Genomic DNA, 14860 nt, shown 5'->3' with positions numbered 1-14860 from the left:
AGAGTAAGAATTATTATATATATATATATATATATTTATATATATATGTCGCTTTTATCTTTTAACCATCTTCAAAATGTGGTTGTCTTTTCAACATAGATTAGCCTAGCACGTAGCGTATCTAAGAACAGGAAAGGCGCTTGCTCAACTGTTATTGGATAACTATTATACATGAATAGAACTTTAAGTATTACACTAGTCACAAATTCAAATGTCCATGGAGAAAGTGTTCAGTTGGTAGGAACATCTAATGGACATGTTAAACAATGGCAAACACAGCAACCCATTCACTCCAATGAAAGCTAGACTTTATATACTACACTTAAGCATGCACCCCCTACCACAATGAAACTGCCTTCCAACCAATTAACCCATACAATATAATATTATGAACACAGGATAAAACTACCAGAACCACAACGAAATCCTTTTGGTGGAAACATAACTGTTTTATTTAAGAACTGAAACGCACCCTGATGTTAAATGCACATGAACACTAACACAGCCCCCTAAACTCTGGCTGTGTGGCTCCCTACCTTGTGCCAGCAGGTGCAGTGTGTATGGCAGGGTTGGCAGGCAGACAGAGGCAGGTAGGTGGCGCTGGCATCAGGCAGGGAGCAGGCAGCGGGGGACAACGAGGCCACAGGCAGGGACACGGTCTGATGGTGATAGTGGTGGTGTGGCTGAGTGTAACAGACAGCAGCTCGGTCCCCGCTGGGGCCAGCTGCTTGAGCCTCTCCTCCTCCTCCTCCTCCTCCTCCACTGCTCACCTGCAACAACCAGCATGTTCGGTCAGATGCCAAAATCAGAAAGGCAGCTGGAGGAAGATGTGACAGTTGTGTCGTCACTTGTTCTACCTATCTCTAGTCTGAAAATCACAAGAGACAAAAAGGTCTTTTGCTGTCTTGTATCACCCCTTGTTAAACTTTGAACTGATCTCTGAGAAAGGAAGTTCAAAAAGACACATATTGAAACTTAATCTTAAAAGTTGTACGTTGTAGCCTGTACTGTATCATTAAGATTGAGAGCAAAGATGATGCAAAGGCCCCAGAAAGCATATCTGAACATGCATCATCAGTATTGATGACGCATGTTCAGATATGCTTTCAATCAGTATTGATTCTTCTTGTCCCTACAGTGTGCTGTTTGAATGCTGTCTGTGTACAGTTTGACACTAGAAGGATGTTTTCACATTCAATCTGCTTGAAAGTGGAGTTTCTCCTGTGCTCATTGAACATCTGATTTTAAGGGGCGGGGCCTACCAGCAGGATTTGTGACATCACAAATAGTTAGGAAGTCAGGTCCTGGTCCAGTATCAACTTGTACAGTGTGATGTAGAAACTTGAAGCCCACCAGTGCACAGTCCACTGAGAATGGACTTTACAGTGAAGTAGGAGACATCTTGTGTCCAGAAGTGGAGGAAAACTTTAAAAAGGACTAAAGGATTTGCATATTCATAGATTCTGACATTTTTAATTAGGTAGAAGCCTTTATAGAGTGGATGCCTCTTCAAGGATTTGTGAAAATGATGCTTTTATGTGGAAGAAACACATCAGACGAATGTTTTACAGCTGGGGTCTCCGCAACAGAAGCCATCTGTAATATAAAGTTCTGAAAACATCAGTCAGAAATCTTTCATCCAAAGTATTTCTCCTGAGCACTGTGATGTATCAAAGTGATAAACAATGTTAAGTATGTTTTTGAGCTGTTTAATGAGACCCAGGGCAGTTCTTGCTCCAGTCTTTGCCCAAAATCTAGTGGATCCTGTCATTTTGGTTGTTTCTGGGCTGATACTTTCTTATAATAAATCTAATACAGCCTCATGGAATTATAGCTGGTGAAAGATGTATGCCACGATCACAGAAGCTATCAAGATTCAGCCGTGAACAAAATAAGATTGGACATAAATGCTTCTGTCAACAAACAAGAACATCTTTCTAATCTGACCTCAGCTGTGGTCGACATCGTAAACTCACCTTTACTTTGTTCACCACTGACTGACACGTGACTGAGGCAGCCTGTCATTGACTCAGTCTCACCTGTAATTTTGGTGTTAGGCATCATGTCAGTGCACTGTACTCATCTGTAGCATATTTCCTCTGGCAGGTCTCAGATAAACCTGGAATTAGTAGGTGTTTCACCTGCTATAATGACTCTTCTTATCCTCCGAGCAGGTGAAAAGCTCACCTGTGGCCGGGGGCCTGATGGATGGGGGTGGACGCTATGATAACTCCGAGCCCCCCGCACTTGTTAACAACACCCAGCGCTTTGGATTTACGGGACTCTTTTATCCTAAAGGAGGCACTGTGTCAGAGAGGTGTGGATTTGTAGCAGAGCAGCAGTCTGCAGCAGGTTGGCATGCAGTCACCTGCTTCACAACCTCCTTCATCTAACTCTTGGTTCACACAGTGGGGTTACCGCAGGTTCTCAGCCAGCCACCGAGCAAAACTCTCACTAGTTATTGGGTTTTATGTACGCTGTTCACACTCATGGGACTATGTATATAGGAGTGTTTTTGGAGCTGCTTTCACTTCCTCTGACAGACAACCCGCATGAGAACACATTTCACCATGTTACACTTCTATCAGCTGATACAGCCTGTGCCCATTACATCTGAGTGGAAGAATTTCGTAAAATGCCATTTAACAGATCATCTAAATGTTGAGTTACTACTATGGTGGTACTCAAACATGTTTTTCCATAAGTTTCTTGACATCTATGTAGAACTTGGCAAGTGATTCCATGTCATACTCTGTGTTGGGTTTTAAAGCACCATTTGCTTGTTTCCAAGTATTTTCTACACTCCACTCAGCTAGCATTCAAATGGTTTCAATGAAGAAGGTCATTTGGTAATAGCCAAATTACTTCAACCACAAGCAAATTAACGTGAAGTGATATTTTCTGCGGGCTGACAGCTGTGCCCCTGCTCCCTCCTCCTGGTGACCCCGTGCAGGTGAGGTGTGAACCTCCACCCTGAGCATCCCTCTCACCTGCAGGATGTCCTGGATCTGGCCGAGCTGCTGTCTCAGCACCTGCTTCTGGTGGAAGCTGAAGGCCGGGTGGTGCGAGGCCATGGTGAACAGTAAGAGAAACTGCTCCTCGGTCCTCCCGTCGTTCAGCGCCAGGCCGTAGTTATTGATCACCGTGTCTATGTGAGTCAGGGTCCGGTACAGGACCCCCGCCGCCTCCCTGTTGTCCGAGCCGAGCAGGGCCAGGGACACCAGCAGCTTGCTGCGCACCACCTCGTCCGTGATGTTGGTGAGGCCCGAAAGGTCAGCGGGGTTGTTGGCCTTGATCTCCGCATCCCGGAGGGAGTGGTAGTCCTTGCGCGCCAAGTCCTCCAGGCAGGAGCCGAGGAAGCGGAGCTCGATGGGGACGCAGAGGTCCAGAAGGCCGCACAGGAACTCGGCTCTCTGGGCTGAGGTGAGGGAGGAGAACCAGCGGTACACCCCCTCCCTCTGGACGCAGCTCCGGCTCTCCACCATCCTCACACATCCACTCAAACTGAACTTGAACTTGTTTTTCTCGGGACAACAGCTGGAATCAAAATGTCAGACTTTCAACTGACAGAAAACTTCCAAACAAAGGGAGCGCGCGCGTGTGTATGTGTGTGCGTGCGTGCGTAAATGCGCAGGCGCACGTGAGCAGCACTACTCTCGAGAGCTACTTTGTCAACTTTAACTTAAGTCAGTGACTGACTGTGTTTGCGGCCGCAGCAGTGGAATAAAAGAGGCAACAGTCGTTTCCTTTGTTGGCGGACCGAGCAGGAGGCCTTTCCGAATCATAATCTCACCAAGTCGCCTCACAAGAAGCCAAAGTGGTCTGGTTTGTGTTCAGCACGCAGCACGGCAGCAAGGCAGCAAGGAGTCCCTCCGCCGTGTCCCTCCCCGCCGGTCGGACCGCTGTCCCCCTGACGGTCCAGAAACAGCTCTTGCAGGAAGGCAGAGGGGATCAAAACACACCGCCCCATTCAAGGAGACGCTTTTTGATCGGAGCCGCCCCGCTGTCCTGTCCCGCACGGCACAACAATCCCTCCCTGTAGAGTTGTTCCTCCGTCCTCATGGTTTTCCACAACTTGTGCGAGGAGCCGTCGGCTCAAGTCCCGACTGCTAGCAAGACTGTGCTGGAGTTAAAGTTCAGAAACAAAACTAGTGTGGCCCGAAGCTGCTGCTGCTGCTGCCACTGGAAATAACATTATAACATTTCCGAGACATTACCTCATCTAACGCTGCTGTGGAAAAACAAACTCACAGATACTGGAGGTTTTGTTCACTGCACATGAATGAATTCCGTGCAAAATATAGTTGTACACTGCCTGCATTCTGCCATGAGTCTTGAAATCCAGAAAAAAACAGCTGTGTATAACATTATCCCAACTCTGGCAGCAAATCCAGCCCACCATGTAGACATTACTGCTCTGATTGGCTGGGACCTCCGTCGATTTTCCGAGGTCTCTCTTGTGATTGGCTCAGAGGGATATTCCCTGCCCTGCTATTTCACATCTTTTTCTCATGCGCTCATACATATCTCCGCTTGGTCACTGGAGCTTTAAAGTGCCAGATACACGTTGAACTGTAATCTATTTAGTATGACAGTCTCACCAAGAGGAAAGCCATGCTCTACATCCCCCAAGACTAATTAAGTTCCTACTTTTAGTGTCGTTAACTTTTTCAGTTTTCAGAAGTAAGCTAGGCTCCTCAGATATGACAGCAACATTACTTTAACTAGAAAAATAAAGTTTAATGACGGCCACTACTGACTATATATACTACAGTTATATAGTATATTTACAGTTAACTCCTCAGTGTGCTACAGTGAAGACCCTTGATGATGACATTTTGTAGTTCATATCTCGGACCAGAAGATGGCGCCAGGGGTCCATGTTGAAACCCGATGCAGCAGCACACTTGCTGATGGATGTGGTGTTGCATCCATCATGACACCTGACCATGCCTCATCACAGATGATAAAAACATCGTGATTTTTAAATGTTGATTAAACACAGCTTTACTTGACATGACATGTATTAGCTATAGTTTCCCCCATCCTGCACTTCTGTGTTCTTCTTCTCTACTTCCTCCTCTTCTCCATCAATACAGCCTCCCTCCATCCTCCCTCTCATTGAGAACATTGGTCTCTAAAGGTAAACCCCGCCCCCCAAACGCAAGCACCGCCCCTCCGCTGACGGAGGAAAATTCAGTTACGGTTGCTATAGTAACCGTACCCCTCCCTCTCAACCAGGCATGTACCACTCCCTCTGCATCAGGGATGCTGCCTAACACACAACCCCACACATGAAAAGTATGAAAACACAACACAGCAACACAAAGAAAGAGACAAAAGCCAAGATTCATTTTCTTTCAAACACTTTCATTATTTTCTCCACATAACTCAAAAACAAAACAGAGTAATTCCCAGAAACAGAAAGAAAGAAAGAAAGAAAGAAAGAAAGAGAAAGAAAGAAAGAAAGAAAGAAAGGAGAGTCAAACTATAGAGAGAGAGCTTGGCATGCTGTAGCATGCTGCGGACTAACAGGGTGGTGCAGGGCATCGTCACCAGGCTGATGGCATACAGCAGAGCTTCAGTCTGGGACCCAAATGAAATGAAAATAAATTGTTCTGCCTCTCGGGGTGCAGACACATTAGACTGTACTCTTGTAATAATGTGAGGAAACACCAGAAATGAGCCTACAGCCGAGTTTGAGTTCCTATCCATAGTTTGAGAAACGCTGTGAGAGAAAATACAACAGCGAGCCTCCCTGCCCCCTGGAAGTTGTTACCGATGGCAACAGGCTCAGCCATCCCATCACGTGGAAGGAGGAGGATGCACACACATGTTCAGACACTCGGATGAGCGTTCATGTGCACACATGCAAACAAACACAGAGGCTGGTCTGCCAGATGGGTTCGAGAGACACACGCACACACACCCTTCACTGGACTATAAAAATAGACAAATTGTGACTGGTATTTGTGACCTCACTTTGTCTGTCTGTCATTCAGGGTCTTGGATCGGTGGAGGAGAATCTGAGGAATGGGGGCGGTGAATCCCAACCTCGATCCTGGCCACTGCTTGCTTCTACACTACAACAGACTTACATAATTTCCTTTCATACAGTTAGTTCTTGTCAGGCTGCTTGGGGAATCACTTCCTCCACATAGAGGCTTCAATTTGTTTCATTTAACCCGGAAAAGATCAATAACTTTTATCTCAGCTTCATGATCAGTGCCAAATAGGCTTCTTCTCCAGACACTGTTCCTATCAAAACTTAACATGTCGCGTGTGCTTCTGAAGCTTATTTCACTTTCAGATTTGACGCACAACTAAGATATTACAGTACATATGCATGCATTGTTGTACTTTTATCAATTTGCGCTACAAAAGCAAGGCAAGTGGCGACTAACTTTTTTTCAGACATCTTGCAAGTATAGTATAAAAGATGTAGTCGTCTTCAGGTTAAGTTTTAAGAGAAGCAGTGGGAGACACTGATTTATCAATGTGATATTGTCTTTAAAGCTGTATCGTTGGTGGTGCACGTTACAAGCTTTGCTTTAGTGAATGCAGTATTGCCTCTAAACACCTCTGCTAGTGGTACAGTAGGCGCAGGGCTTTGCCAAGGACGGTCTGTCTTGAACTACCACCAACTCAGAAGAAGCTCCATCCTCTGACTGGTGTGTGTGGAGGCGGGAGAGAGTAGGAGGGAGAGACAGAGAGAGCACAGCTGTCAGCTGATGCTAGTAGGCTGGATGTGGATGAGCAGTGACTGTGTCCTCATGAGATGCTCTTGTAAAGTTCATGAACAGCGTGAAAGGCCACTGAGCTACTTGGAGATCACACACATACATACATACATACATACACACACACACACACACACACACACACACATACATACATACTACATATACACATTGCTGGAAAAGACGCTGCAGCTTGATACAAACACGCTCACAAAAACCCATTTACACACATGCACACTGCAAACTTACTGTATATACACTATGCAGAGAAGCACATAAACCTGCATTCATTTGTTCACAAACACACACACACACATTTCCAGCACGAGATGAAGAATGAGAGGACACAGACATCAGAGCGTGGATGGATGAATAAGAGGGATGGGGTAAAAGCAATGAGTGTGTGTGTGTGTGTGGTGTGTGTGTGTGTGTGTGTGTGGGGTTTGGTGTGTGTGGACCCCCAGGGAGCCATGTACTCCAGGAAGCACACTCTGGCCAGTCCTTAAGACACACCACCACACACACACATGAACACACACCTTGAACCATCAGTAACAACACCTGGGCAGGCAGAGGAACCAAAAGGCAGGAGTTATATAAAGAGGGGTGGAGGGTTACAAAATAAAGAATATATCCATCAACATATTGTACATGAGAGAAAATGTTAATAAATAAATTATAAGTTACAAATCTGTTGAAAACTATGATTTGAAGATGAAAAAGTCTGTCTCGTCAGTCCTGTCTGCAGACAGTGGAAGCAGACATCTCGCTGTAATGCCAGCTGTAGCTCTCATGGCCTGGGGATCAGACCAGTTCAGTCCATTTGAGTCTATATGTGAACTACTGAAGCTCACTTAAGTCCAGTTTCTGGACTATATTATCTCCATGTAGTCCAGTTACCCGGACTGCTTCACCCCTCTTTTGTCCACTTCTTTGGGCTCTGCACCTCAGCATCTCTTTCACGAAGACTGGACCAAGCATAGCTGAGGTTAGCCCGGGTCAGCCATCTTTAGCCCAAATGATGGCGGAGCCCTCCTTGGTCCTAGTCTTCCTTCGGCCGGTTGCAGTCCCCTCGCCAGGAACACGAGGGAGCAGCAGATTCGTTGTAATACTCATATGAATTTATAGTTGTTGTAGCATAGATAGGCTGACTCTGAAAGTGGTGCTGTCCTTAAATAAAAAAGTGGATAAACAAAATAGCCACTCCAATGTTGAGCAGAATCACCATGACAACCAGGATAGAGCTGTAGGCCTGCGTGGGAGAGAGAGAACGAGAGAAAAGGGAAAAAGGGCTGAGTGATAATAATAAGGACACACACACACACACACACACAAACACACACAAGGCTGATTTCATACAGACAGTATATCTAACCTGCTAATCAATGTACACACAGTCATTTATATCCATCCTTTACCTTTTCAAAGCAATACACAACACCTGAGACACTTTTTATTGGCACAGGTGCTCATTAATATGTCAATATATGCAGAACAAAAAAAAACACAAACCAATCAGTTAAGTGTAGGTTGTAAGGTGCTTTGCTTTAACAACTTAAGCACAACTTAAAGGACCGAACCACTTTTTACATTAAGGTCAATGACTCTCCTCTATTTTATCAATATATTCATATGAAATTGTTGTGATTAAAGGATTTCTGTTTTTTACACTTTTAACATCCCGTTAATGGACCTTACATAACAGCATGCACATCAATCGTCCCCCTGCTGTCAGGTGAATTCTGGTAACTGTCACTTCAGCTGGAGGAGGTTCTTTTACTGGGTTAGAAAATCCTCCAGCCCTGGGGTTTATAAAACCTTTTCAAAACATCACAAATTAACTCAAACACATGGGTGTCAAGTTAAATACAATGCTCTGATATTCTGAAGATGCAAGGTTTCCACCTGACGACAGTGATATTGATGCTGGCTTTAGTGCTGCTATAACTAATGACGTTGGAGCTTTTTCTGAGTTAATTTCAGCCACAGTGTGGTTTCTCTTCAAATATGTGGAGAAAACCTACATTGTTTTTCTAACTATTGGGTGTACTCAGCCAATAGTTAGAAATGTCTATCTATTTAATGTAGAAAATAGGTAAAAGAGTAGGTAAAACTTTCTTCTGTAGCACTTTATAAAACCAGGGTTACAAAGTGCTACAAAAAAAGCATTTGAATGAATATTTAGGTCAAAGTCAAGGAAACTAAGCATCACCTGAGATAGTGAACCTGTATGTATGTATGCATGAACAGCTAGTCACTATCAACAGGATGGAGCCAAATTGTGTAACACCTTTTAAGTAATTAGAAATATTCTGAAAGCAAGAGCTGCTAACCCACTGCCTCAGACCTAATAAGATATTACTGGTTTCATTGTTTTGGTGATTTCTGAAAGCATGACACAATACAAACAATCACATCAAAAGCAAATGTCAAAAAATGAATAAATCGTAATGGTGTTTAATATTTGCAGTGTATTTTTGACATGAAGTGCATGAAGATAAGATCCAGTAGCCATGACGATACATGTGCAATGATGATGGAGCAATTTGCATCTTAAAAAAAGGATACAATCCTGTTTTAATCCCACAGGGAAGCCCACCTTCCCTGACAGAGTGAGGTCGGAGGGCAAGCTCTGCTGCAGAACAGCAGCCTGGAGCTGGTGGGGAGTCAGTGTCTTGCTCGATGACACTTCAGCAGATGCTTGGTGACAACCTGGGTCATGTGGGTGAAGGCCAGTCTTTCTGACCACCTGTCTACTCTGGGTAAATATGTGAAAGTGAATCTAGTTTAATCACTGACATTATCATTGATGCAGTAGTTTTTATTTTTACTTTACGCAGAATCCCTCATAAATAGTTTCTCAAACATTTTACCAGTATTTACATAGAATGAATTTTGGTCTTATTAAAGGATTTACCAAAAGGGGAGGTGCAGAAGGCCTATGGTTTTAATTAAGTCTACTTCTAAAATCATTTTAACAATAGCTGCAGTGGGAGAGGGAAAATGGGACTCTGAGTAACACTACACACTGATATTAAGCAGCATTAGCGCAACATTGTTGTAAATTAATCTGTCCAGAGTGGCTGCTTACAAGGTTTCTACTGATCAATCCGGTGATAGGCTTATCACAAATCTGTGCCATAGATGATTACCAGACCAGGAAGGTGAAATCCTCTGATAATCAGCAGTTTCTACCTCTATTTAGTATGAAATATGTGTGTGCAATCACAGTATATATATATTTACAGTTTCCACTTTTTACAAGGTGTTAGTTTATTAGTGAATAATTAGATTATTTTTCAGTCTACTTCATTTGTGCCAAATGAGCAAAGTCATTCACAATAAGTGTTTATATATACATATATATATGTTGGGCTTCTGAATATATGAATTGTTGTGTTTTCATTACCTTAGAATGAGACGATTTTATCTACAGAGGGAGCAAGTCCTCTTCTGCCGTGTGAACCGCCATGTTTTTACAGTAGTCTAGAAAGGACAACTCAAATAGTGGCTCTAGATAGGGCCTCTAGCGTTTTTTATGTGTTTCACAGCCACTATAGTTTCTCATACACGCTTTGAACAAGAGTGCGAAGTGAGTGAGTTGCAATCTGCAACTACAGCACTAGATGCCATTAAATCCTACATACTGGACCTTTAAAGACCAAAATTCTTATAGGAACTTTTTCTGTCACTACAGTAAATGTATGGTGGTGTACATTGATAAGTTTTATGCCAATCTTTTCTAAATGTTATAATTTCTATACTGAAATCGGTATTTTCTACAATTATTTCTTCTTCTTCAATTAAGACTAAGTGAATTTGCACACTGGCAAACAAAAATGCTAAGCTCACAACTCATTTTTACTACTATTTACCTTTCAAATACAAATTATGAAAATGTACAGAGCACAGAGCAGTACTCTTCAGAGATAACAAAGATCAGGTTATGCATAATCACGGTACAAATGGTGTGAGCTCCCATTTGGCATTCTTTTCCCTTTGCTTGAAACTACTATAAAACACTTTGCTGTCATTAATAGAGAAATGCAACATCTCCCCACCAGCTCTCTTGACCCTACCAAACACCCTTTATAACAGAATGCTTATTATCCTGAAGATGAAGTGCTGGCAAAGAAAAATAATTCTTGGCTGCTTACTGGCATCTTCCTCTGGCACTGAGAGCTGCCATTGTGAAGCATCTCTTAAATAAAAGTTGCTTAGATCCTTCAGGCCAAATTTAGGCCAATTTCAAACAATTATTAAGGAAAATCATAGGAAAGAAGGTTTTTAACGGCTCAGAAAATTAGCCTAAGTTTTTCTTTAGCTAATCTTTAGTTTCATGGCCCACATATTTACTGTTTTGTTTTACTACTTTCATCAACCCTACAGCAGCAGCAGGCACCTGCTTTCAGCAAAACAGCTATAATAAACCCACTGTATTCTACCTGCCCAGCACTAAATGGCACAGTGTTTGCAGCTAGCAGGTGAGGATAGCTGAGCATTTAGTAGTTAAATACTCAAACATTGAAGACCAAAACAGAGTTACAAGGAGGATGAATGTTGGACTTACGGTGGCCAGAAATGAGCCAGAATGAATGTAAATTGTACAAATTGTTGCTATCACATTAGCCACAGCAACTTCATAAGGTGATAACATGTCAGGCTCTGAGTATTCACTTATTGTGGAGTTGCCACCAAGTGACCATAAACAAGTTTGTTCTGGCTTTTCATGCTTAACAAGGCAGAGAGACACAAAACAATTTCTATTTTTGATACACTGAGATATGTGAGACTCTATGGCACAGTTTGAAATTGGCTTAAGTCTTGTCTGTCTGGCAGAGACTATGTAGTCTGCTCTCTTAGTCACCCCAAGGCTCCATTCTAGGACCACTGTAGTTCAGACTTTAAATGCATTTGGAAAAACACAGACTTAGTTTGTATTGCCATTTTGACCATATACAGCTATTGGACGATTCTGCAGGTACAGGCATCTAAAACATTTGGCTAAGGTTAGAGAAAGATTGTAGGTGGAGGACATCTGTCAACGGCTGTTGCTCCCAAGAGGATGAAAGTGACACTACACCACCATCCACCACCCCCACACCCTAACAGTCTGCCTCACTACATAAAGTGTGCACACTACTTCCTGCTTTGGCATTGAACACTGGCACTGGACGAACATCGTGAGGTGCAGGAATTGCCAAAATGGACATAATCCCACATGGGCTGAAAATTCTGCATCACAAACTTTCTGATCAAAGACAGATGTTGTAATAATTAGAGCACAGAAGAAAGACAGAAGTTGTGCAGTGACAAATCCTTGACACAAAACATCAGGCCCTAAGCTAGTAACCATAGTCTGCTTTCTGATCCTCATCTGAATTTTGAAGCTCACATCCAAAATATCACCAGCATCATCTCAGGAAATTCTGCAAGAGTGTCTCTCCCACACAGATACAAAGATATATATACACACACACACAAACACACACATAGCCTATATATTGGCATTTCGCTTGAGTGACAGGAAAGGCAGGGGAGAGAGAGGGGATGAGATGCAGCAAATGGCCTCTGGGTCGACTCAAACCTGAGCTGTGCTGAGGTAAAGACTCAGCCTTGACTTGCCTGGTACGTGCTCTACCTGTTGAGCTACTGGGGCGCCCCCTATGTGTGCTTTTATAACTAGCAGGCTTGACTACAGTACTGTAATGCTTTCTTTTGCAGCCCACCTAAGAAAGCTTAAAACCAACTGCAGTGCAGCAGCATGTGTGCTGATCATTTAGTAGTAGACTCATCTTTGTACATAAAGGTCCAGTGTGTAACATTTGGGAGGATCTATTGGCAGAAGTGGAATATAATATGCGTAACTATGTTTTCATTAGTGTATTAGTGTATCACCTGAATATAGGAATCTTTATGTTTCTGTTACCTTAGAATGAGCCTTTTATATATAGAGATGACACGGGTCGCCTTCCATGGAGTTGAAGTCTGTCCAGAATGGACCAACCAAACACTGGCTGCAGATAGGGGTGTTTAGGTTTATTGCGTGTTTATCCGTACGTTCTCCTGAGCACTTGGGATGGGAGGATGAAGCGAGGGAGTTGCAATCTGCAACCGCTGGATAAAATAAATCCTACACACTGGTTAAGATTCTGTTTTAGTTCCTTGATCTACCAGTACCGTAACACTGACAGAAAAGCAGGTTTTAGTGTCTATGTGCCAATGACGTCACAGCATGTTAACATTTCCAAGCTAAATACTAGATATTAGTTTTAGCTAACTAACTGTTAACCTTTCCTGTCATTTTTAATGTTTATTTCTTTACTTTTATTGGTCCAGTGTGTAGGATTTAGTGGCATCTTGCGGTGAAGTTGCAGTTTACTGCGCCCTCACCGCACCCTAGGAGAAACTACAGTGTAAAACGTAGTCCTGTCTAGACCCAATGTTTGGTTTGTCTGTTCTGTGCTACTGTAGAAAAATGCCAGTTTAACATGGCGGACTCTGTTTTATCCGTCGATAAAAGATTTTTATTTTCAGGTGATTATACACTAATGAAATCATACCTATAAATATTATATTACATCTCTGCCAACAGATCCTGTGGACCTTCAAGATCTCCTTGTCATCATGTTTTTGTGGGCCATGAAGGGCTCCGTCATCTGGGGACACATCTTACTGAGGTGTTGTTCCTGTAAATATGAGCCTTTGGGATGCCCAGAGGTTCATTTCTATGTTCCATGATGATGACTGGTTGATGTCTTTGAGTGGACACAGAGGTGCAGTGCTATTTTGGTCCAGAGGTTTCATGCTATACTGGATACAGTCAAAGAGTAAGCATCTTGTTTTTGTTTCTATTTAATGCACTTTTGTGTTGTAATCTTGCACTATAAGCACAATATCAATAAAGTTTGATTATCTGATTGATTAAAAATAGAGGTCCTGTGTGAATGTTTGTGTGTGTGTGTAGCTGCACAGCCCCAGTGTTCCCGTGGTGCTCACCGCGTTCCCTGTGTGTATTTATCTGAGTGTGATAGTATCTGTGTATTCTGTGAACCTGCCTTACACAAATCTCACTTGCTTCTCTGCGGCTACAAACACACACACACACACCCCACCTACACCCACACCCCGCCCCCCTGTCACTGACACACGCCCACCGATTGGCCGCTGTTGAAGCAAGGCATAAGCTGTTCCCTAGCAACAGAGCACTGGTTAACCAATAGGGGGCCTTCTGTGAGGAAGGGGCTAGTTTTCCAGTCTGCTGTTACTAAGGTGCAGAGAGGACCGCTGGGGTTCTCTCTCCGCCTGTATATCTGTGTGTGTGTGTGTTTTCAAGTAGCAGGTAGCAGCAGCTACTAAATTACAGAATAACCGACTTCATTTACTGAGCCAGTCATCACACTGTTGCAGACAAATTTGTATTAAAATTAGCAAGTTGTGTGAGGATTGTGGAACTGTCTTTAACAGTTTACACACAAGTAGCGTGTGTGTGTGTGTGTGTGTGATGAGAGAGAGAGAGAGGAGAGAGAGAGAGAGAGAGAGAGGGACAGAGAGAGAGAGCTTGTATTCATAATGTGCTCACTGCATGTCTGTAGTGTGCGATGCGTGGCTTTCACTTGCTGCTGATTTTCCTGTTAGTTTCATTAGCTAATGCTGCGGCCGTATTATCATCCAGGATTAGCATGGCTGGGGCCGTCCACCAGCCTGAGTCAAGACGTAGCCAAAAAATTATATTATAGCAGCGTAATCCTCCCTGCTTGCTCATAGTACAAAAAAATCTTTCTTTATTTCACAAGGTTAAACCTCGTGCCTCTTCCCCAGGATTATCTTAATATGTGGGATAACATTGTGTTATGTCACTGGGGATGGAATGTATCCTCATTACAGTGGGCAACAAATCCTTTTAGTCAAATCAATGTGTGGCAGTGACATGACAGATATGACAAATGCACCATACAGCTGCTATCCAGGGTGATATTAAGGCCAAACAGAGGCTTGCAGAGGTTTAAACTACTGAAATTTAAAGCTGCTACAACAAAGATTTTCATACCAACAATGGATAAAAGGACTACCTGTAAAGCAAAATGGGTTGCTCATATGATGAACCTACAGAGAATTAT

General features: G+C 43.2%; 2 protein-coding genes across 2 annotated transcripts in view; both read right to left on the bottom strand.

Moving 5' to 3' along the window:
* The window catches only part of zcchc14 (zinc finger, CCHC domain containing 14), a 26277-nt gene extending 21909 nt beyond the window's left edge, over positions 1–4368 (bottom strand). The window contains 2 exon segments of the mRNA XM_035664803.1: positions 537–770; positions 2991–4368. Coding sequence (XP_035520696.1) covers positions 537–770; positions 2991–3485 — 729 coding nt within the window. The 5' untranslated portion in view covers positions 3486–4368.
* Positions 4369–7264: 2896 nt separating this feature from the next.
* The window catches only part of jph3 (junctophilin 3), a 45337-nt gene continuing 37741 nt past the window's right edge, over positions 7265–14860 (bottom strand). The window contains exon 6 of the mRNA XM_035664636.1: positions 7265–7992. Within this exon, the coding sequence (XP_035520529.1) occupies positions 7912–7992 (81 nt within the window). The 3' untranslated portion in view covers positions 7265–7911. The remainder of the gene's footprint in view (positions 7993–14860) is intronic.

This window comes from Morone saxatilis, unplaced genomic scaffold (genome assembly GCF_004916995.1).
Source record: "Morone saxatilis isolate NCDOM2014 unplaced genomic scaffold, NCSU_SB_2.0 Contig2, whole genome shotgun sequence".
Classification (NCBI taxonomy): Eukaryota; Metazoa; Chordata; class Actinopteri; family Moronidae; genus Morone; species Morone saxatilis.
Note: the sequence above shows the minus strand (reverse complement) of the source record. Positions and strands in the feature narration are given on the sequence as shown.